Genomic DNA, 25457 nt, shown 5'->3' on the forward strand with positions numbered 1-25457 from the left:
GAAGAGTGGTTCTGTGAGGCTGAAAATGGACTGAATGAGACCCCGAGCAGGAAGGTGAAGTCAAAATCCTCAAGTTTTTGCTTCAAGGAAGCACTCTGTGCAATGGTCTCTTTGTCCCATCCCGGCTCTGTCATTTTCTTGTCGAAAGCGATACAGAGCGACCCGCGTCCTTCATGGATGGCGTGTACCGTGTGGCTTTTAAAGTTCCACCTCACAGCAGAACCCCCTGATACACGCACAGCTCGATCAACTTCACACAGTAATGCTGATCTCTTACATGAACGTGAGAAAAAATTGTGGAAGGCATCAAGATTGGCAAAAAAACTGTTTGGCTGCTTGAATGTTGTTTGTGCCTTGTGCTAAAACCAAATTTAATTTATGAGCATAACAGTGGATGAATAGCGCATTGGCGCATTGGGGCAGTGTGCTTTCACTAAAGCCTGAACGCCACCGTGTCTGACAAATCAGTTTGTTTGTTGGACTGTAGTTCCCGATGGCTCTCATGACAACTGATGTTACTGCTTTTACGTCTCTTTCTAAGCTGACATCAAAAAAGCCGAGAAAACGTTCACACACACTGCCTTTTTCATTCACATATCTGATGATGACAGTGAGTTGGCACTTATTGGAAATGTCTGATGTGTCATCCGCTTGTACAGCAATGAAAGGAGAAATGTGTATTTCTTTATCAATCTCATCCTGGATAGAACGAGCTATGCTCTCAATTTTGTCATTTTGTATGGTGTTTGACATACCGCTGAAGACTGTTGACGATCCCAAGTGCTCCGCAAGTGCAGTGTCAAACTCTGCAAATGCACGTACCAGCTCTACGAAATTGCCCCTGTTAGAGCTGCCAGCGGCCTCATTGTGTCCCCTGAATGCTTGTTCTTGGCGCGCAAGGTACAGGGCAGCAATGATGAGTTTCCTCAGAATATCCCGGTTATTTTTTACTTGTTCATTGTGCTTCTTTGTGCTAATGGTTCTTGCTAAATCCAGAGCCTTGTCAATCCTGACGCGTCCAAAAAGCTTAAATTTCACAGCACAATCTATGTGATTTTTGGATTTACCGTGCCTCTCATGCGGCTTTCACACCAGCGCTTTTCCCTTTCTAGCTCCGAGCTAGAGCTTTTCTGGTTCAGCTCCGGTTTCCCTTTTCTGCTCCCGCTCTGTTCACACCGCCCAGAGCTGCCGCTGCTGCGTCATGACGTCACCGTTTACATCGCTGATTTTCTCCCCAACGGAGCTCACAACAACAACGGGGGACTGCGTCGGGTCGATGATCGTGTTGCTTTTAATCATACGAAGCCAGATTAAATAAAATAACGACTTCTCCAACCTTATACTTTTCTCCAGAGTGCCGTGGTTCATTGTTTATTAATGTGTTTCAGCGGCATTTACCGACCGCTGCAGTGCTGGCTGCTCTTCCACGGGAGTTTATTCTCCCGTTAGCTCCGGCTTAGCTCACACGGCTCTAAAGTATTCACTGTCTGACTGTCACACAAGCAGCTGATACATATCCCCAGTTCCCCTTAAGTGAATGTGTGTCAGTCTGAATTGACGCTGTTTGGCATCACAACGCTGTTATGAAAGTTTCTCTGGTATAACATGGGTGATGTTAGCATAGCAACCGAAGCTAAACTGACTACTTGCTAAGTCGTTTTCTACAGGCACATTTTACCGGCGTATTTTTCATTATGATTCTACTTGTGATAGTCGGACACAGAGATGGAGTACTCGAGTCCTGGACTCGGACTCGAGTCGGACTCGAGTGCCGATTTTCGGGACTCGTGACTCGACTCGGACTCGCGCATTGATTGACGCGACACGGACTTGGACTCGTGAATTCTCGCGCACGATGACTTGGACTCGGACTCGTGAATTCTCGCTTACAATGACTTGGACTCGGACTCGTGAATGTTCCCCCCCACGATGACTCGGACTCGTACTCGAGCAAGTTTTCTCTGGAGTCTGATGTCCTCTATCCTGGCGTGTGCACCTGCGAGGCGAGTTCACGTATTGGGCCCCGCTATTCCAGTCTAAAGATGTCTAGAGACACACCCCGCATCGTGCTGTATGCTTTCACACATTCTGCTTCCACATTGGAAAAGAGCAGCGCAAAATGCTCGTTATGTGGAAAAAATATTGAAGAGAAGAGAATTGGCTCCATAACACATTACTCTAAGGATCGAGTTCAGACATATAGGCTGTCTTGAACACTATCATCAGAGTAACGTGATCTAATCAATAAATAAAGATTCAGTCGATAACACGAAAGCACATGGCTACTTAACATACAGAATGACGTCATTTTGCATGCTAAGTAGCCATGTGCTTTCTGGGGCTCAATCTTTATCGGTAAACCAATTTAACCGGTAAAAGTTCCTTCAAAATAAGAGTCCTGATCTTATTACTAAAGGTGCAAAACGAAAACGTTACCATAGGAAAATATTGGATTACAAATATAATCACTTCTCTAAAAGGTAACTCATTTTAAATATAGTTAGACATATTATGAGTCATTTACAATAATAATAATAATAATATTAATATTAGTAATAAGCTTTATATTTGTATAGCACCTATTACAAGAATTGTAGCCAAACTGGCTTCACAGCAGTTCAATAGACAGATTAGTATAACATGACAGGATAAAAGCAATGTAGAGGAGCAGCTACATTTCAACACATATATCCACGAAGATTAATACATGAAGACTTGTGACTCGGACTTGACTTGGACTCTTCTTAGGTGACTCGGACTTGGACTCGGACTCGAACACAGGTAATGATGACTCGGACTCGGACTCGACTCGGACACTCCTTAACTCCATAACTAGGGCCAAAAGGGTGGGTGGAGGGGGTCTGGATGATGGGTTTGGGCTGACAGCCCAGGGGCACAGCGGAGGACCCGGAAGGGGTCTCGGGCGGACGGCCCGGGGGCAAGGCAGAGATCAAGGAGGGGGTCTCGGGTGGACTGCCCGGGGGCAAGGCAGGGTTCAAAAAGGGGCGAAGGCCACAGCGGGCGAACTCAGGGGGCCGGGCATGAGAGCGAAGGCAGCGGCTGGAAGAGTCAAGAGGCCGGGCTCGAGGGCGAAGACCACGGCACTCAGGGGGCCGGGCTCGAGGGCGAAGGCAGCGGCTGGAAGTGTCAGGCGGCCGGGCTCGAGGGCGAAGGCTGCGGCTGGGGAAATCAGGGGGCCGGGCTCGAGGGCGAATAGGAAGGCGCTGACGGGACAGCTCCGGAGGCCGGGCAGGAAGGCGCTGACGGGACAGCTCCGGAGGCCGGGCAGGAAGGCGCTGACGGGACAGCTCCGGAGGCCGGGCAGGAAGGCGCTGACGGGACAGCTCCGGAGGCCGGGCAGGACCCAGTATCGGCCGGACAGGAACCGGAGCCGACGGGACAGGCGTAGACGGGATCCTGAACATGGGCTGGTGTCAATGGGACCCCGGATGGAGCAAGGGCTGGTGTCGACTGGACCCCCAACGGAACAGGACACAGAGTTGGCAGGACCCCCGGTGGAACAGGTGTCGGCGGGACCCCCAACGGAACAGAACATGGAGCTGGCAGGACCCCCGGCGGGACAGGTGTGGGCGGGACCCCCAACAGGACAGGATATGGTGTAGGTAGGAAACCCGGCGGAGCAGGTGTCGGCAGGACCCCCAACAGGACAGGATCTGGTGTTGGCAGGAAATCCGGCGGAGCAGGTGTCGGCGGGACCCCCAACAGGACAGGATCTGGTGTTGGCAGGAAATCCCGCGGAGCAGTCGGCGGCGGGACCCCCAACGGGACAGGACATGGGGTTGGCAGGACCCACAGCGGAACAGGTGTCGGCAGGACCCCCAACGATACTGGACGTGGAGTTGGCAAGACCCCCGGCAGGAGAGTAGTCGGCGGGACCCCCAACGGGACAGGACATAGGATTGGCAAGACCCCCGGCAGAAGAGTAGTCGGCGGGACCTCCAACGGCACAGGACATAGGGTTGGCAGGACCCCCGGCAGAAGAGTAGTTGGCGGGACCCCCAATGGGACAGGACATGGAGTTGGCAAGACCCCCGGCAGGAGAGTAGTCGGCGGGACCTCCAACGGCACAGGACATAGCGTTGGCAGGACCCCCGGCAGAAGAGTAGTTGGCGGGACCCCCAATGGGACAGGACATGGAGTTGGCAAGACCCCCGGCAGGAGAGTAGTCGGCGGGACCTCCAATGGCACAGGACATAGGGTTGGCGTCGGCCGTAGAGCCAACAGGACACGGGGGGCTGGCGTCGGCCGGTACGCCAACAGGACACGAGGGGCTGACACGAATCCTTGTCAAAAAGAAGACATGGCCAGCAAAATAGACGCTGAACTTTAGCGCTTCCAGTTAGCCACTCCGTGCGGACATAATTGTCCTCATTGAACGTCCGATTCGTTCCCTTTTTCCTCTGTGTACACAGCTCGAGTGTGGGCATTGGCCTGTCATCTGATTTAATTTTTAGTTGCTGCTGTAGCGGAAGTTTAGTAAAGTTATGTTTGATTAAGTACGCCAAATCTCCACCCAGGGCCGGCCCTAGACTTTTGGGGGCCCTAAGCGAGTTTTGGCTTGGGGGCCCCCCTCACTCTAGCGCGTTCTCACTTCACACAACACGGAACCAACTTTTGTCTTATGATGTTAGCATAAGCACACATATTGTATAAATAAGCATGTAAACACTGTGGACCTAACATCCTCCAGGGGGGTCCTCACCTCCTCTAGGGGGGTCCGGGGGCATGCTCCCCCGGGAAGATTTTGTTTTAAATATTGAAGTTAAAAGCATCAATCTGGTGCACTTTGAGAGCAAAATTAAGAGATCTATGGATACATCTCTCAACACCCATATGAAACAGAACTGTAAACTGATTTTTCTTTATGGATATTTTACAAATCACTTTTAAACTGTATTCTTGTTTTGTCATATAGTATTTCATAACTGTTTTTCATTTATTCTCTCTGGCTGTCCATCTCATAATGTTCACATAAAAACTAGCTGTCAATAGGAATATCATTCAGAAGAATTATAATTTCATACAAAAATCTGTTACAAAAAGAGGTTGCACATTTACATTCAGGTGTTGTTATGGCAACGTCAGTGGCCAAACAGCCACATTTACTGCTGCAAATACGTTCAATCATGCTGTCGACACGTAAAGCAGTGGCAACTATGCCACCATTTCAGCTGACTTTTTCTCAGAAATACTGTCACTTAACATCCATATATTTCAGTGCTAGGTTGATGCTTAGCTAAGCTAACTATGAAACACTTTAACTGACAGGACTCAGGATCAACTGTGTACTGTAAGGTAGCTTCTAGCTTCATGTCGAACAGTAAGTCAACATTTCCCAGAGAGCTTTCTTTTAAATCACCAGGTAACGCTAAAAAACATTACATTTAGATTGTATGACAAAGTGTTTATTTAATATATCTGGCTAGCTATAGCTACTTGCTAACGGTTTAGCTTACCCCCGCGATTCAAAGTAACGTCAACGTAGCTGTAATTTCTCCTGGCTCAAGTGCTGGCTCTGGGGTTGTTGTGTGAACCACCACTTGAGAATTGTCGTCTTTTTTAAGAACAAATGTTCTTATGTCCATCTTCAAAAACGCTGAGTCTGAGACTGACAGTTTATTTTAAACATTGTCACAGCTCACAGGATAGTCCTGTTAGCCAATAAGACAGATGTTTATTTCCATTCAACTCTCTGGTTGGTCTGGTGTCTTGCCTCTGTTGCATTCACTGCACACGGGAAATTACAATCCTGTCGTCCTCTCTAGTGTCATGATGAGGTTCAGGTAAAGCATGGTTAATGTATTATATGATTGACTCAATAATATAATACATGACTTTGAGAGTAGGCAATCTAGGCATATTAACACAATTAATTAAACATACTTATCACGGCGACAGTGTATTGCTAGGAGGCCCTTAGTGGCTGCGGGGCCCTAAGCGGCCGCTTATGTCGCTTAATGGGTCGGGCCGGCTCTGTCTCCACCCTCCATAATGCTTCATTTGCTTGATACTTTCTAACGGCGGTGATGACAGTTACAGTACTACGTAGTACTACTGATTTTGATGCGATTTGATTGGATTGTGAGGCTCACAATCCAATCAAATCGCATCAACTGGCTTCCCTTGGCATGGCCCTGACCAATCACAGGTTGGCAGGGGCATGACGTGGGCCTCATCTGATTGGTCAATCCGGGACAATCCCTCCATTTTCTTTCACCAAGGGAAGCCCGATTCGGCTGGCCTCCTCTCGCAACAGTGAATGCAATCTACTGTTTCACCATAACATCTAGAGGGGCGCTGTTTGTTTCACTCTTTGTAAAATACTCAATGAGAATGGGGGAGAGACGGTCCGGCAGCAACACACAGCAAAGGAGAATTACCGAAACAAAACAAAGTGTTTTTATTTTTTTATTAAAATTATAACTACAATCCGAAAAAACAGGGGAAGCCTGGCTTCCCTTGGCCTCAGGGAGAAAACGCCACTGTCTGTCAGTACACAGCTGAGCTTCCATTCCTCATAAAACTGTGTTTAGGGGACATGTAAGCAGCTGTGGAGCCGCAGCTAAGAAGCTGTAGTACTCTCTGGTGGCCTACTCTGCTGCCAAACCTTCCATAAAAGGACGTTTGGCCCATGGGGGGCTGACACAGAAAGGGCCGATTTTCTACTGAGGTCCTTGAACGCACCGCGGCACGCTCTCGTGGGGCCGCGGCTCTGTCATAATGCCGTCTCTTTGAAACGGACATTATGGGGAAATGTGGAATTGTGGAGAGAGATGACTCTTACTCTGGGATAAATGCAATCGTTCACACACGGCAAGCAGCGGCGGCCACACCGTAGACCAAGCTATTAATTCGGCCGATGCTGCGGCCAAATAATCGCTCTGGTCCGGTGAGGTGGGGGCATCTTGCGGAAGAGCAATGTGCGAGACGACCAACAGACCCGTGTTTATTTGCAGCCGCCCTGTCACACAGCAGCGGGGCAGAGGCTCTCTGCCCAGCCTGCTGCCTACTGGGAGCAGATGGGCTGCCATGCTTGAATCATAAATCTAGTCGCCAGAAGCAAAATGCTAACGTTATGCTATAAACGAACTATAGCAGGGTCGCTGCTTCAACGTCACGCCAACTTAACTAAAGTGGACGTCATGCATCACTGGCTATATTTCAACTAAACTTCATACTGTTACTGCTACTGTTCTTCTTGAAAATACTTCATTTCTTCAATATCTTTTTGGGCCTTAAATCAATATACTTAAAGGAGACCTATCATGCTAAATGCACTTTTGTACGTCTTTTATACATGAATATGTGTCCCCGGTGTTCCAGGGAACTCACCAAGTGTCAGAAAACACAACCCTCTCTATTTTCCTCCATAAAAAGGGGCTGCAACGGATCTGATAAAAACTGATCCAGATTTGAACACTGTCCTGACGTCAGGACAGTGGCGCTACGGCTATTGGGCCAACTCCACCAATCAGGAGGAGACAGCCACCGCCATTGCCGTTCGAAAGCGCTGGAGACACTGTAGTACATATGCCAGGCCTGTAGGTGGTGCTGTTCTCACAGAATCACCCCTCGCAAAAACAGAGCTAAAAAAGTGCAAATTGAGCGAAATGAGGCATGGCTAAAATGCATGATCTGTTTGGTATTTTGCACAAAAAAAAGTATAAATATGCCTTATATAGGTATGGTCCTACACTATATTATTCAAATATAGCATGATAGGTCCACTTTAAGTTATTATAATGTAATTTTAAGTTTGCACATCTTTATTTATCATTTTTTCCAAATGTACAAGTTTTCAGTTTAGACTTTAACGCATACTGTCCACCTGAGTGGACATATAAAACACTTTTTTTCTAAATTTGAAAAAACTAGATAAAAACAAACTAAAGTTAAAATCTTGTTTTGTTTTTTTTCGCCCCAAGAGATATAAAAACACTTGGTAAAAAAATCCTGAGTGAGGCTTTCATAATTCATGCATGAAAGGGTTTGACTGCCGCCCTCTTGATGCCCATCCCTCCCTCACCACCTGCTCCACCTTTGGATGCAGCTAGTTTCAGCAGAGGCAGGAGAGCCTGACAGGGGCAGAAGAAAAGAAAAACAAGATAACTGAAGCTGGAGTCAACCCACTGCACCGGGTTTTCATGAGGAGACACAATCAGTATATTGAGAAGACATCAGAGCTTTGTGAACCTTTTATGATTTCAATACAGTGCAAACAATATATAATATAAACAAAAACAGACCTGGATAAAACATATGCAACAAGAGCCAACACCTAGAAATATACATTAGAAATTATTTATTTGTCAAACATTGAGTTTCAGAGTAAACACATAAACTGTATGACACCAAATATACAAACAGTGCCCTCAGGTGGCAGCATGTCCACTTTACAACTTTTAAATTCTGCATTTACATTTTTTGGTCAAATGTAAAATGTACACACTGTTTTACAGTTATATGACTGTCCACATTGTTAATTAATGAAGGCGGTCTAAATATCATAAACACTTGTCAGTATAATACAATAACGTTCAAGAGCACCACAAACTATAGCCTCCCAAATAATAGTTGAATCAAAAGTTTTTGCAGGAATTGTTAAATCACAAATTGAATATCTCAGAGCACATGTTTGCTTGGTGTTCAGGGATGCATCTTAGCATTACTCTTAATGCAGATAAGGCTGAAATACCCAGAGATTCCATCCGGATGTTTCTTGTTTTGGTTCCTTTTTCCTAGGTTTTCCAAATCTGTTAAAGATTTGACTTCAAATTACAACAACTGGTTTATAAAGCTCTGAATAGTAAAGGGCCAAAATATATATTTGATCTCCTGCTCAGTGGCGGTTCTAGAACATTTTACATGGGGTGGCAAAGGGGGGGCAAGAGGTCATGCCAGGGTGGCATGGGAGGGCGGACCGTACGTGGTATTTTATACTGTATAACCTATTTATTGTTAAATCATGCCCTAACACAAGTGTTCTTAATGCACAAGAGAAACAAGGTGTTCAGACAAACAAACTAAAATATAGTATAAAACAGCAGAAAATACTCATGATACCCTAGAATTCTGTTTACTGTAAGTACAGTAAAATTACTTAGTTATAATTAAGTACACAAATGACATCACCCATCTCTTAAGAGAGCTAAAGGTGACCTGTGCAGCAACACATTTCAATAAATATTTGTCAATACTAAGAGCCGCTAGATTGTGCTGCTGTAATGGAATATATGCAAGGAGAATAAAAACATACCATGTACATTTTAAGTACCAAATTTGATAAAAACTCAGAGAATTCTGATAAAAATTCTGAATAAGGACCTGGTGCACGGTACACTGTAACAAATAAGATTGACTGCAAAGTTTTCCAGGTCGGATGCGTAAGACTAAAAACAAGGCTTTCAAATGAGGTATAATTTAATTTTGGTTTAGTATTGATGAGTAAACTTGAGTCAAAGATTGCTGCAACTCCACCTCCTCGGCCTGTGCCTCGAGCAATATGAGTATTGATATGGCTGGGTGGAGTGGCTTAATTTATGCTGACATATTCTTCATGTCTCAACCAAGTTTCAGTGAGACAGCATATATCAATATTATAATCTGATATTAAGTCATTTACCAATATTGCTTTAGATGCTAGAGATCTTATGTTTAAGAGTCCACATTTAATCTTCCTGTTTTGTTGCACTGTAGTAGTTACATTTACTTTTATTAGATTATTAGGTAAAACACCTCTATTAGGTTTTACTTTAAATTGTCCTTGGGCAGACACACACACCGTTAATATTGGGTATTTTATTAGAGAGAGCGCAGAGAAGCGTGTAAGACTGCGACTCTGCCTCCTGGGTTGCGGTCGAATAGTCCATTTAGCTTAGGAACCTTCCTAACGGAGTGAAATGACCCGGAAGTCCCTCAGTGGCAGCCATGATAAGTGCCGTTCGAATTCTCTAAATGAAAGGAAAGGAGGTTTCAAACTTCCTTTATAACCTCCTTTAGCTTAGGAACCACTGGACCTCCCTAACCTAAAGGAGAGGAGAAAATGCTGCCCCACAATGCCTTGCGGCCGCCGCATTTTCCGTCACACAACAGTCGGCCGTTCACGGAAACAACCGATTATGAACGAGAAATGATATCATGAAAGTTACGTTGCTTATTAAGCATTTTAAAACGTATGTGGTAAGTTGCCAAAGTGCTTTGTTTTGAACGTTCATCAGTATTATCATCAAAAAGAGAAATATGAACGTTAGTTTTTACTGAAATGATCAAATAAAGTCAACATTTCACAGTCTTTACTGAGCTGTGTGGGGTTTGTTCAACTTTTAAAAGATGTTTGAATGGTGATATACACAGATGTTACAGATGTTAAGGACTAACTTTTATAATAAATACATTTGTATTGATTTTAAGATCTTTTCATACAGTCATACGTATTGGGATCATTTGTATTAATGTGGACCGGAGGGAGAGGGTGACAAGCATAAGTTTCACTTTCCTTTTTTATTTCAATTTCAACTTTGGTCATGAAGAATATGTTTCTCTGTTGTCCACGTTCATAAAGCATACAACAACAGCATCAGAGCACGGTGCAGAGTCTCTAGATGAGTTTACAGTAGTCCCTCGTTCTTATTAAACATCCATGTTGTAGTCCGCTGTATAGAAAACTGTAGTTTCCATAGTTTCCCCACAGCAGCAGACGCACATTTATGACCTCCGCTGGCGCATCATAAACACGTCGGATAGTGAAAGTGCAGTCAGATTCTCTAAAGTACCGCAGTCTCTTCTCCTAAATCCTTTTGAATTCTCCTATCCACTATCCCTTAACCCCGTGACGTTTCACTCAGAGGTCAAGGAATAGACGATAGGGTTAGAACTTAGGAGCTGATTTTTGGACTATTCGACCGCAACCCTGGTCTTCATGGCAGAAGTCCTCCTACCATTAGACTCTTGGCTGCAGGGTGGCTTTGTTGTAGCAAAGACTGTCCTTCAAATGGAGCAAACTATGTGACAGCAGGCATCTGCCCTGCTGACATGCTCTGTAGTTCATCCTGCAATTCAGGGCAAACTCAAACCAGCCTTTCAATTCATATTTATGAAATACTGTTTGCCCTGAGACAAGAGCTTTTGGTTACTTCTGTTCTTACCTCAGGATGTGTCCCAGCTGCCTTCAAACATGCCGTGGTTAAGCCACTCCTTAAAAAGAAAAATCTCGACCCCTCCATTCTCGCAAATTTTAGGCCCATCTCCCAGTTACCTTTTTTATCAAAAGCCCTGGAGCGAGTAGTCTACGCCCAGCTGCAGTCTTTTTTAACCACGCATGGAACCATGAAAAGTTTCAGTCTGGCTTCAAACCCATGCACAGCACTGAAACAGCCCTTTTAAGAGTTTTTAATGATCTGCTCCTAGCCGCCGACTCAGGTAGCCCAGCTGTCTTGGTGCTGTTAGACCTGACAGCTGCCTTTGACACTGTGGACCATAGCATCCTGCTGTCACGGCTTGAACAGTCCGCTGGCATCACAGGCTCTGCCCTTGCATGGTTCAGGTCCTACCTGACAGACCGTAGCTTCTCGGTACAGCTAGGTGCCTTCTCCTCTGCCAAAGCCCCTCTTACCTGTGGGGTTCCCCAAGGCTCGATTCTGGGCCCCATCCTTTTTCTACTGTACATACTGCCCCTAGGTTCAATACTCACAAAACATAACATTCCCTTCCACTACTACGCCGACGATGTACAGATCTATCTGCCTCTCAAAGCAAATGTCACACACTCACTACAGCAGCTGATGGACTGCTTAGCAGAGATAAAATCCTGGCTGAGCAAAAACTTCCTCAACCTCAACGAGAGCAAGACCGAGGTCATCTTTTTTGGACCGCAACCTCCAGCCTCTCCGGTTGATATTCTGGGCTCTATAAAAAAAAACATCCTCCCCTCGGTCATGAACCTTGGAGTGACCTTCACCAGCACTTTTAAATTCGACAAGCAGGTCAGCACCGTAGTAAAATCCTGCTTTTTTAAAATAAGACTATTGGCCAAAACCAAGTCGTATTTATCTTTTAAAGACTTAGAAAGGGTTATTAACGCCTTTGTAACCTCGAGACTGGACTATTGTAACGCTCTGTATGTGGGTATGGACCAGGCCTCAATCAAACGCTTACAGCTAGTCCAAAACGCTGCTGCACGTTTGCTGACTGGCCACAAAAAGCGCGACCACATCACCCCTATTCTGGCCTCACTACTGGCTTCCAGTTCGGTTCAGAATTGATTTTAAAATCCTTTTATTTGTTTTTAAAGCACTAAATGGGCTGGCTTCGGCCTATATAACTGAACTGCTCCAGCGCTACACCCCAGCCAGAGCTTTAAGGTCTGCTGACCAGCTGCTGCTGGTAGTGCCCAAGACCAGGCTAAAAACCCGAGGGCACCGAGCCTTCGCAGCAGCTGGCCCTAGGCTCTGGAACACTCTGCCCCTCCATGTGAGGTCGGCCCAGACCCTAGGGGTTTTCAAATCAAAACTAAAAACACACTTCTTCTCTCTGGCTTTCTAGTTAGAGCGGAGCACGACTCCTGACTTTTCCGTGTGTTTTATTCTTATTTTTTTTTTTTTTTTAAGTTATATCTGTTGTAATTTATTGTCGTTTATTGTGTTCTGTAGTAATGTGTTTTTATTACATGTACAGCACTTTGGCTCGACCAAAAATCGCTTTTAAATGTGCTTTATAAATAAAACCTGATTTGATTTGATTTGAGCCTCTCTGCTGTGGCCAACAAGGCGGCGGAGCGGACTCCGCCCTGCCTGTTGATATAAGCCACTGTGGTGCTGTTGTCGCTCCTGACCAGTACATGTCTCCCTTGAATTAGGGGCATGAAATGCCGGAGAACTAACACTACCGCCCGTAGCTCTAGGAGGTTGCTGTGTCGAGACTCCGTAGAGCCCAGCGCCCACCTATAGCCCTCTTCAGGCAGGTCCCTTCCCATCCTGTTCTGGATGTCCGTGAACACTGTGATGTAGGAGGTCACCCGTCCCAGTGGAGACCCCCTCCGGAGGTGATCCGGGGACCCCCAAAACCGGAGGTTGCCCTCCACTGAGGGGGGGATGGTCACCAGCCGCCGTTTGTGCCTCTTGGGATCCAAACGCAGGCTGGAGAACCACCTCTGCAGGCGGCGCATATGTAGTAACCCCAGCGGGACCACAATGTGAGCAGCCGCCATGAGACCCAGAGTCTGCATGACAGTTAAAGCTGTCACTGTCGCCCCCTGTCGCAGCCTGTGCACCGCCCGGAGAAGGGACGCACGTCTGCTCTCTGACAGGGTGGCGCGTAGCGCGTCTGCATCGAGCACCACTCCCAAATACAATGCCTGTTGGTGAGGTATGGGGGTGCTCTTTTTCCAATTGATCGCAAAGCCTAATTTGGTTAGGTGTGTGATCAATCGTGCTGTGCAAAACATTGCCTGTTCCCGGGACCCAGCCATGACTATGAGGTTGTTTAGGTAAAAGAAAACTCTCATGCCGTGGGCGCGCAGCGGTTAAAGCGCTGTGGCCACACATTTGCTGAATGTGCGTGGGGATAGGGAATAGCCGAACGGCAGCCTGTTGTACTCGTAGGCCATCCCCTGGAAGGCAAAACGCAGATACTTTCTGTGCTCTGGAACAATTTCTACATGAAAGTACGCGTCTTTCAGGTCGATGGTGGTGAACCAATCGCCTGGCTGCACAAGCCCAGTAACTGTTTCATAGTTACCATGCGGAATTTCCTGCAGGAAATATGGCGATTCAGGCCACGGAGATCTAGAATAGGTCTGAATTCCCCTGTCTTCCTGAAAACCAGGAAGTACATGGAATGAAGACCCTTTTCTCTGTGCTGAGGGTGAACAACAGACACAGCCTGCTTCTGCACCAGAGCCCGAATCTCTTATGAGAGGAAACTCATCTCCTCCTGGGAGGACAGATTTACCTCTCGCATGCCCATAAAATGAGGTGGGACGCTGCAAAACTGGAGTGAATAGCCCCGTTTCAGCGACCTGTCCATCCACCCTATTAGTACACAGCTGAGTTTCCATTCCCCATAACATTGTGTTTATGGACAAGCACTCAGCTGTGGGGCCGCAGCTATGAAGTAGTGATGGGAATTATGGCTCTTTGAAGGGAGCCGGATCTTATGGCTCCGTTCCTTTCAAAGAGCCGTTCAAAAGAGCCGTTGTTTTAAAGGGGGCGGGGTTACTAGGTTTATCTGCGAAATAATCACCAGGATAATGGTTGACTGTATTTCCAGACCAAATGTAAATAATCTGCATTGTAAACATGACACAAGGTGGCGCCTCCATGTCATTCATGTCAGTGAATGTACTTTGAATTTACCCTCTGTATGTGATAAGTAAATAAAGTTGCCTTGCCTTGAATGAAATTCACGCAACTCTTAATATTAGATACTGTGTTTTTAAGTGGCGATGGAGATTATTTGTTGACCCTGCTTTAAAGGATATTTTTGCCTTTACAAATGGTGCGCTTTATCACTGCCTGGGTTTTGGTTGAAGTGCATCCAAATGCTGCTGCGCTTTCAAGTTTGGCTCATTTTCCATCCGAAAAACACGTCGTCTACCTGTCCTGTACCACTTGGTATGACTTCTCTCTCTCGCGTATTCCGTTAAGACCCACCCCATCTCACTCCTCGTGCTGAAACCTACCAAACAGAGTAGGGGCGGGTCTTCACAGAATACGTTTGGGGAACAAAATCAAGCTTTTTAAAAGGCGATTGGATGTTGGCAGGTAGTGAGTGCTGACCAACGATTGAACGATAAAAAGAACGGCTCTCACCAAGTACGACTCGGTTCCCCTCGTTCGTACCAAAGAGCCGTTCAAAAGAATCGGCTCGTTCGCGACCGACACATCACTACTATGAAGCTGTGATACTCTCTGGTGACCCGTTCCGCCGCAAAACTCCCCATGAATGGAAGATATGCCCATGGAGGGTCGACACAGAAAGGGCCGATTATTTACTGAGGTACCTGAACGCACCGCCTCACGCTCTTGTGTGTGCGCGCGCTCCACCATAATGCTGTTCTCACCACTACGGTAAACAGCATTAATCGGAGTTTTTATAGGCATAGTGTTTTTACTAAGGTCCCTGAACGCACCGCCACGCGCTCTTGTGTGAGTGCGGGCTCCGCCATAATGCAGCCTTTACCACTACGGTAAACTGCATTTACTGGAGTCTTTGCTCTAGGCGTAGTGTGTTCTCTGACAGCAATACGCCGGCCATAATGTCCCTGTAACCGCATAGCGCTTTCCTTTAGATAGCACTCCCTGCGGTTCATCCCTCTCATCTGCGCATGCCCACTAGTCACCTCCTTTACAGGAGCTACAGCTGGGGCAGCGAATGGGGAATTTGTACGGTTAACATTGTGTGTAAGTGTAGCATTTGTGAAAACAAAAGACACCTAGATTTGGATACAGATCAACCTCATTTTTATTTAGAAAACGTAGTGATCTGTGCATTGTACAGGGAGGAGGCGGGATTCGCCCTCTCGTCCCGGGCGGAGAGATTTTCTCCCCCCGCCAGACAGCTCCGTAAAGACGGAGCACCCCACCCGGCCGCTCTCTGCTGCTGCGGAGCCTGCCGGGGCTGGGCAGCCCGTCCCCGTGAGTGCCGACACGCCGGTTCCACGGGGTGGGCCGAAGAGGTGGAGGGCGCCGCGGGCACGGGATCTCCGTGCCGGCACCTCTCCCTTCGTCTCACCGTCGCGCTGCGCTCTCTTGTCTGCAGGCCTGTGGAGGAGTGCGCGCCGCGGTGACTCTTTTCTCTACTGAGGTCTTTGAACGCTCCGCGGCCCGCCCTCAGGGGAGGGGGGCCGCGTGCGCCGTCACAATGCCCTCTCTTTGAAACGGACATTATGGGGAAAAGTGGAATTGTGGAGAGAGATGACTCTTACTCTGGGATAAATGCAACCGTGTTTACTGAATGCATTTTCCCACACACACACACCACTCCAGAACTAGAGTTTACAAACGTAAACCACCGTTCTCCTGCGGAGGTCCCTGAACGCACCGCGGCCACTCTTACGAGGGCCGCGCGCCCACGTATCAACGCTGTATTTCCCATTCAACGGTGAAATGCATTAATCGGAGCTATTATACCAGGCAAGGTGTGTTTTCTGACAGCACGCCGGCAATAGCGTCTCTTGAACCCGCACAGTGCTTTGACAGCACTCGGTTTATCCCACTCACGTGCACATACCCACCTGCTGGCTCCCTATACTGGGGTTTACAGCAGAGGCGGGGAGTGTATGACAGTGTTTCTTCCTCTGGGGATGGGCAAGAAGCAGCCACGCTGCGATTACTCCTTATCCCGTGAGCAAGGAGATCGATCCAAAGAGCCCTTCCGTAAACACGGGGGCTCCCAGGAGATCAACACGGTCCTCTTTGGAAAGTGCCATGCGGCGTGATATCCCAGGGACATCACACGGCAGGCAGCGGCGGCGAGGCCTGGGGCAAGGCCCGTGGACCAAGCTACTTATTCGGCCTTGCGGCCCAATAATCGCTCTGACCTTGTGAGGCGGGGGCATCTCTAGCAATGAGCGAGTAGCCCACACACCCGCCGCCATGATCATCATCCAGGGAGAGTACAGCCCTGGGCGGTGGACTTCCATGGACGCCGGACCCGGAAGGAATGGCGAACGTGAATTGCACCGCCTCGGCCATATCCTGGTCCCCCACACTCGAAGCAGAGGTGGTGGGGATCGACGCCCGCTATTTAATCCAGGGCATGATTTCAAAAAATACTCGTTTTCCTTCTTCCTTTCTCTCAAATAATACGTCTCGGACTCAGTGCTCGGCTATCACCTCCGCTCGCTGAAGAGTAAAGGATGGTGGTCAGGAGGCGAGGCCTCCTTTTATACGGAAGTGAGATGCGCACGCATTCAGGTAGGCCCGCCCGGGGGCCGGCTACGTCTATAGAAATCTCAGTAGGTGAATGCTTGCATGATAAGGTAGTACCCATAGAGTCCAGTAGAGGGCGGAGCCTGTGAGAGATATAACACTTTCATTGGGAGCTAATAACAATGCAAATATAACACCAACTTGAAGAAACATGCGCAGCATTTACTAAAAGCGCTGCATAAACGAAACGCTGCGAATACAATGCGCATTTCTCCCAATGGAAATCTTTATGGCCGTTGTAACGCATTTGCAGCTGTCGGCCACCGTAGGAGACTCAAAGCAGAATTCTGAGCTGCTAATAATAGAGTGGTGCAGGAATGGCGTATTTACCTGGAAATAAGCTGCGCATGGGTTCCCTCAACAAAAAAGCAATGGGATTAACTAAATAAGGTCTGTGGAAAACGAACCTGTTTGATAAATGCACCTTTTGTTCAGCCGGATAATATCCACATGTCTACCATACTTTTATAATTTTCGTATCATAAAACTAATCGCCAGAAGCAAAATGCTAACGTTATGCTATAAACGAACTACAGCAGGGTCGCTGCTTCAACGTATTCAAAAATACAGATTAAAAATGGTACAAGTTGAAGCTTTTGTTTGAACAGTTTGCAGGAGGCAGGTACTTGCTTTCAAGTGGTTACGTGTTCGGTGTAATGACGTACAACGTCCTCGACAACTTCTGTAGTCCTATTCAGCTACTTGTTAACAACCATCGTTTTTCAGACACGTAAACTCTTCAAAAATCACCAGTGGGGTCACTGCTGATGTATTTAATGTCGTAGAACAAAACGTGATCCGTCTCTTAAATTTGTGTCAACCACAGACCTTATTTCCAGCTATTTTCCAAAATCCTATGGAGAAATCCCATTGACTCTGAGACGAGGGAACCGGGAGTGGTAAAATGCTAACTCACTTCCGGGTTTTAGGACTCGTCACTGCACCACTCTATTATACAACACTTAAAATGTAAACAAAGCTCAATATACACATATTTTATAATATACTTATATTATCATAAGTATAATCAACATTACCTTGGTGATCATTAGAGGAGCCACCGCATTTGTGTGGAAGTTTTCCATCATCTTCTCAGCAGTGACAGTATGGAAGTCGGCCACCACATTGATCCCTGCATTGTTGATCAGGCAGTTCAGACCCTCTCCTTGCACCAGCTGGCCCACCTCCTCCACACACTTCTCTATACTCTGCTGGTTCAACACATCTAGTGGAGAGACACATCAACATTGGAAATCAACAAAACGTGACAGAGTAAGAATGCAAATAGAAGAAAGAAAATACAATCGGATTATACATTGATCAATAACACAAGTAATGTCTTTAGCTCTACTTCATATCTCCAGCATTGATGTATGCAATGTTTAAGGTATAAACAGGGTTACTTGGGTTTATAATTCACATCTAAAATGTACAGACCATTGTTTTGGATGTCTTCTCTGTCTTACCCAAGGTGATGATGTGGATGTTAGGGTGATTATCTGCCAGTTCCGGAAGTTTGGGTCAAAATCAAAAATCAGGTTATTGTTTATTTGCAAATACAAGGTGAGTGTGGTGCTGGGAGGGAATAAAGGTGTCTAGAGTCAGGGATTCGAGCCCACCCTCTGTAGTCAACATGTCGAGAAGTCCTTGGCTTGGGCACTGACACTGGATCCCAAAAATAGCTGAAAAATAGCTTTTTTTAAGTATAAGTCGCTTTGGAAAAATAGTGTCTGCTTAAAGGTGGGGTAGGTAATTTTGGAGAAACCAGCTCGAGTGCGCTAGAATTTGAAAATACACAACCGGAAAAAATCTGCCACTTCCTTATAGAGCCCCTCCTCCAACACACACGAGCGCGCACATGACCAATGAGGGCACGAGATACGTTTGTGCACAGATGGAAGGCTGACAGGCAGGTAGGCCATCCAGTGATTTCAGCCAGGCCGGCTAAATTGATTGGTCGTGCTTTTTACAGTACTACGGCTTCCACAGATGACATTTTTTTTATGGATTTTTTGTCAAAGCACTTAAGATATTCATTGCTATCGGGATGTTAAGAGCATTCCCTGGAATATAACAAAAAGTGTATCTCGAGCCGGTTTCTCAAACGTACCTACCCCACCTTTAATGTCATGAAAAGTAAAGTCAAATGTAAAATGTAAAAATATCCAGAGGGGAACAATGGCAGCCTCTGAGTCTTTAACACCTGTGTACCTTATGGTGCATTTCCACTACAGGGCCTCGCTCGGCCTTGCTCGGTATGGCTAAGCCTCATTAGGCCTTGTTAGGACTGGCTCACTTTATGCAACCCTGTCTCCTAGAAATTACGTTCCCACAAAACTAAACTGCATTCTCAAATACGTTTTGCAAGAAACGTATTTCCTTCCACGTTACGTTTGTTATGAACATATCTTAAATACGTTTATTTTCTACATATCTTCTAGAAACCTATTTTCTCTCACATGACGTTTGTTATGAACGTATCTTAAATACGTTTGCTTTCTACCTATATTTGCCATTTCTTTTCTAGCTTATAATAATGATAATAGTCATTTATTAATATCATTTTAGAGCAAACTTATTTTCGCGCTGGCTGGCGGCTGACTTTTCAGTTGACCAAATCCGTTATTATGCTGGTTAATGGTTAATAATCACAATATTGTTTGTAGTCGTTTCATACAGCATTCTCAATTACGTTTAATTTTGTCCCACGTTACGTTTGTTCTGAACATATCTTAAATACGTTTATTTTCTACATATCTTCTAGAAACCTATTTTCTCTCACATGACGTTTGTTATGAACGTATCTTAAATACGTTTGCTTTCTACCTATATTTGCCATTTCTTTTCTAGCTTATAATAATGATAATAGTCATTTATTAATATCATTTTAGAGCAAACTTATTTTCGCGCTGGCTGGCGGCTGACTTTTCAGTTGACCAAATCCGTTATTATGCTGGTTAATGGTTAATAATCACAATATTGTTTGTAGTCGTTTCATACAGCATTCTCAATTACGTTTAGTTTTGTCCCACGTTACGTTTGTTCTGAACATATCTTAAATACGTTTGCTTTCTACCTATCTTTGACATTTCTTTTCTAGCTTATAATAACGATAATAGTAATTTATTAATATCATTTTAGAGCACACATTTGAAATCGACGATCGGGCTTGATATCCTATGGTTAAATTAAAATCAGTAGGCGAGGCTGTAATTTCGCCAGCTGCGAGGCAGAGTTTTAACATGCCAAAAGCTGCTGTGTCGTTTATTGCACCTCAAACACCTCAAACTTCCTCTAAGGACAGCAGAAGAGCTCTGTGGCTTCAGGCTTGATCGCCGTTCAAATGACAGCGTTGGTTTCCCCAAAAGTGGGTGGGGCTGTGACGTAGATTTTACTCTCATCTATTATTCAAAACCATTCTATTTAATCCAAACGTAAATTACATGCCAGTGTTTTATCTTTTTATTAAGCGATTTGTTTATGTTGTTTAACTCATAGATATATATAAACATATGTTTTTATATATATCTATGGTTTAACTGGGAATGTTTTCACATTGAACCGGAAGTACGTCACTTCACTTTGTCTTCTTCGTCCCTTTTACGTTCCAGACAATGCATGGCTCAGCGTAACAGACTGAACAGCGACCCCAGGTGTGTCTACATTGGAATTACATCTTCATTACTGAAGGAAAAATACTTTACCTTGTGTTTGTTAACTGGGTTTTTAATGCAATTGGCTTTTCTTAATGGTTACAATATTGCTATGAGTTACAGTATATATCTGAAGCAAATTATGTTTCTGAAGATGTGTAGTCAATTCCACCCTTCAATGTAGCATAAATGTGAACTCTCATTACAGGAACAATACCGGAAACAGACGTAGGAAAGATCCTCAGCTCGCTGATTGGATGTTTTAGCCGCAATGCACGTTGGGATATGGTGTTTATGCGATGTGAAATCCGAAAACATTAAAAAAAATAATAATAATACTTTATTCTGAGTGTTCTTGCTTTTCTCTTTGAAAGTCATCACATAACGGCATTGTAATACACGGTTCGGCTACATTAAATATTACACATCTGCCATAGTTCTTTATTTATAGAGCCCTGATGAGAAGACTTCTGGACTGAAGTTCTGGAAGAACTGCCGCCGAAACTGAATACGTGTCGTGGATCATAAATATATCAACAATTAAACAACATCTTACATTTCTTTTCACAAAATACGTCTCCTTGCAGTATCAATACTAATACGGCTGACTTTTATATTTGATCCAATTGGTAGATAGGTTATATTTACACCATAACGGTGCACAGCTGATAGAAAAGGACTTGTAGTTTTTAAAGATATTACTGATTTTCTTTGAATATAAGAATGTAAATACTGAGTTGAGAGAATAGTCAGGGGATTTGGGTGATGGGAGACACATCTATGGAATCACAATTTCAATAGCTTACCATTAAATGACGGATATACCTTTCTGTCTGTGATGTTTTACAAATCAGATATTAATGTGTAGAAGTAAACATGAGAAATAATATAGCAATATCCTGTACAATTATGTAAAAACATGAATAAAACTACACATCTTCAGATGTTATACATACATAAGTGTCCTACACTAATAATACAAAGTTATTATTAGTATACTGTGTGTACCTTGTGTGCACCGCCTAGTGGTTAAAGCATGTTATTTAATCATTTTTGTTGAATAATGTTATTTTTGTTGAATAATGTTATTTGATGAATAAAATATTAAGAGTACATACTTTCATAGGGGGAAAGTAGAAGGTCAATGATAGAAATATAGAATATAAAAAATCAAGAAGATACTGTAAGTGATCTCTACAATAAAACAGTGTAGTGCCTGATGTACAAAGATATTAATATGAGGATGTGCAAAACAGACAAACTAATTAACCTTTATTAACACATTAAACAATACTTTAGGTTTTCTTTCAAATAAGAAAAAAGCTTTGGGGGTATCTATCTACAGATAAATATTAAGCCTGACAAAGTACTTAGCGTCTAATATATTGCTTTCCTGCAATGTTAACTGTGTTGAAGCACTTATTTTAACTGATATTATATATATATTAATTATACTCTTATGTATGTAGATAGTATAAGACATGTGCAGAATTTGAGTTTAATGGTGGAGGAATACACACATATTGATAGATGTCTTGTAATGCACTGTTGAGGAACCTGTGACCCAAGTTTTTCATTAATTGCATAACTTCAACATCGTGGTGTATATGATATGTCAATAAACCTTAGAAAATCTTGAAAGGGATGTGCAAAATAGCTATTATATACAGTTTTTAATTAACTATTAGTAGAGAATAACGAGTAATGAATATACTTTATAGAGATCTGCAGATAAATGTTTAGTCTTCTCAAGCACCAACTAATATCTCTCCTGATTGTTGGCACTTGACAATCACCTTTCCCTGAATTTTACTCAGGTGTAACTAAAGTCTGCTTTAAGGGTTGTTTATATTTCACATCATTAATCAGAATCTGCAAAGTAACTAAAATAAATGTAGTGGAGTAAAAATACCAGGTTAACCTCTGAATTGTAGTGGAGTAGAATTCCAAAGTAACAATGAGCTGGCATGTGGGTATATATTAATGCTTCCCATTATGGACACAAGCGATTTTCACCCATTTATTAATTACATGTTTTACATTTGTACACACCAATTTGTTTCCTATCCCCTAAACCTCCAGGGCTGTACACAGTTTAATACTGTCAACTTCTAATTTTGGGAAAAACGAAAACGTCTTTTAAAACTACAATTCCCAGTAGAGACGCTATAGAACATGTTGCGAAACACAATAGCCAGCATTTGTAGTTCTGGGGGGGCGTTCGAGTCCAGTTTTGGAAAGTCTGCCGTGGTTTCGTTCCATTTCAAAGAGCTGTTTGGCGCTCGGCGTAACCTTGGCGCACTGCCACTCCAACATCCAATCCCAGAGCTTGAAGATTAATCACGGGGTTTGTCAACAGGACTGTAGTCCCAAACGATAGCTGGGGATTATGGGTAGTGTAGTGTCTTCGGCCATCCTAAACTCTGATTCTTTTTTCGGATTTCATATCGCATTAACACCATATCCCGACTTGCATTGCGGCTAAAACATCCAATCAGCGAGCTGATGATCTTTCCTACGTCACTTTACAGCCCTGCTCACTTTTGGGGAAACCAGCTGTCATTTGAACGGCGATCAAGCCTGAAGCCACAGAGCTCTTCTGTTGTATACTGTCCTTTCTTCTTAGAGGAAGTACAGAAACACGTAACTCTGGATTTGTTTTAATGTTTGAGGTGCAATAAACGACACAGCAGCTTTTTGGCATGTTAAAACTATTATTTTCTGCCTCGCAGCTGGCGAAATTACAGCCTCGCCTACTGATTTTAATTTAACCATAGGATATCAAGCCCGATCGTCGATTTCAAATGTGTGCTCTAAAATGATATTAATAAATTACTATTATCATTATTATAAGCTAGAAAATAAATGTCAAAGATAGGTAGAAAGCAAACGTATTTAAGATATGTTCAGAACAAACGTAACGTGGTTAAAATTAAACGTAATTGAGAATGCTGTATGAAACGACTACAAACAATATTGTGATTATTAACCATTAACCAGCATAATAACGGATTTGGTCAACTGAAAAGTCAGCCGCCAGCCAGCGCGAAAATAAGTTTGCTCTAAAATGATATTAATAAATGACTATTATCATTATTATAAGCTAGAAAAGAAATGGCAAATATAGGTAGAAAGCAAACGTATTTAAGATACGTTCATAACAAACGTCATGTGAGAGAAAATAGGTTTCTAGAAGATATGTAGAAAATAAACGTATTTAAGATATGTTCATAACAAACGTAACGTGGAAGGAAATACGTTTCTTGCAAAACGTATTTGAGAATGCAGTTTAGTTTTGTGGGAACGTAATTTCTAGGAGACAGGGTTGCTTTATGGCGCATTTCCATTACAGTTTAGGAACTAGGGTAGTAACTATAGTAACGCAGTGTAGGCGGAGCCGTGACGTCATCTTCAATGAGAACCCCAGAAAAACAACATCAGCCGTTAGCTGTTAGCACTCAAGCTCACAGCTCCTCATATCTGTTCAGAAACTAGACAAAAGTTAAACAAGTACAAACCACAGACTGTCTGTGTCATGGCGAGTACAGTCGCTGGTTTATTTATGTCTGTATAGGCCGTTGTTGTGAGTGTGGACGGTCGGAGCATATACTGCGTTAGTTTAGCCGATCTCCATTTAGACAACACGCATTTTAAAAGGTTTTTCGCCTGCCGTCTGTCCGCAGACTTCTCAAAGCATTAATTCATGGTTTTTACTAACCGGTATCAGTATGTTGTTACTTCGGCATCATTTTGAAACGTGTATTACAATTAAATCACGGTCAAATATGTTCATCTTGTTGTAGTTGTAGCTCCCTTGCCAGCGATTCTCTCTCTAGTTTAGCATACTCAGCCCGACTCAGCCTGGTTGTTGGCCCGGAAAGAACCTCGATTTTATGGGGCCAGAAAAACTGTGAAATAGTACCCGCTAGCCGGTACTACGCCTAGTGGAAACGCAACCAAAAACGAGCCCCGCACGGCTCTGCACGCTTAAAGCGAGCTCCGCACTGTAGTGGAAATGCGCCATTACTCCTTTAGTCGACTCAGCTTCATGGAGGACTAGATTATTCCTCTATTAGTGATTAAAAGCACTAAATATGGCTAAAGGGTAATATATTAAAACTAGTACCCGTACTAGTACCCGGCCATTAATGTTTATTATTACATCTGTTACCTGTGTATTCACTGGGTTTCTGGCTGTGGCTATAATCTTGCCTGGGGAGAAACCTCCACTCGCCAGGCTGTGTACTATCTGCAGCCCGAGACCTCGACTGGCTCCTGTCACCAGCACAGATCCGCAGTTTTTTAAGTTCATGGCACTAGTCATTGCTTACATTACCTGTATAAAACACTGAAATGGATAATACTGTGCCCCACCTGCCCCTACTGTAAAGACGAGTCGCCACTGCTCGTGACAAGGATTAGGTTAATCTGCAGTGGTAGCGCAACTCCTCCGGTAGGTGGGGATATGGCTCCATTTAAACCAGCCAGAGACTTTAAACGATGAAGATAATTAAATAGACTCTAGCTTCGATGACAGGTTAGAAACAGTTTGGGCATTGAAAGAAAGTTGTTTAAACGACAGTTTCTCAAGATAAATGAAAGCTGAAACACTCAGTCAGTACATATAAATAGATGTTCATTCTATTTATACTGGTAATTTATTGCTCTAGTCTAGACCAATCGTTTCATATTATCCCCCAACAATTATTTGCGCACAAGATCAATTTGATAAACTAAAAACCAAAGGTAAATATCTGGCTAAACACTTGTTTCACCATACAGCAATTTAAAAAAACTAAAACTGTGGAACTGTGGACAAATGTCACATCAAAATATTTTAGATTGTGAGTGTTAT

The 25457-nt window shown here is 44.2% G+C and overlaps 1 protein-coding gene across 1 annotated transcript; it reads right to left on the minus strand.

Annotated features, from left to right (window-relative positions):
* Positions 1 to 7994: 7994 nt before the first annotated feature.
* si:dkey-12e7.4 (uncharacterized protein LOC558132 homolog) lies at positions 7995 to 24926 on the minus strand. Its single transcript, XM_034141587.1, has 4 exons — positions 24774 to 24926; positions 18416 to 18467; positions 17987 to 18174; positions 7995 to 8096 (listed from the first exon to the last, which is right to left on the minus strand). Exons 1-4 carry the CDS (start codon positions 24924 to 24926, stop codon positions 7995 to 7997), a joined length of 495 nt encoding a protein of 164 aa, XP_033997478.1.
* Positions 24927 to 25457: the final 531 nt, after the last annotated feature.

This window comes from Trematomus bernacchii, unplaced genomic scaffold (genome assembly GCF_902827165.1).
Source record: "Trematomus bernacchii unplaced genomic scaffold, fTreBer1.1, whole genome shotgun sequence".
In the NCBI taxonomy this organism is placed as follows: Eukaryota; Metazoa; Chordata; class Actinopteri; order Perciformes; family Nototheniidae; genus Trematomus; species Trematomus bernacchii.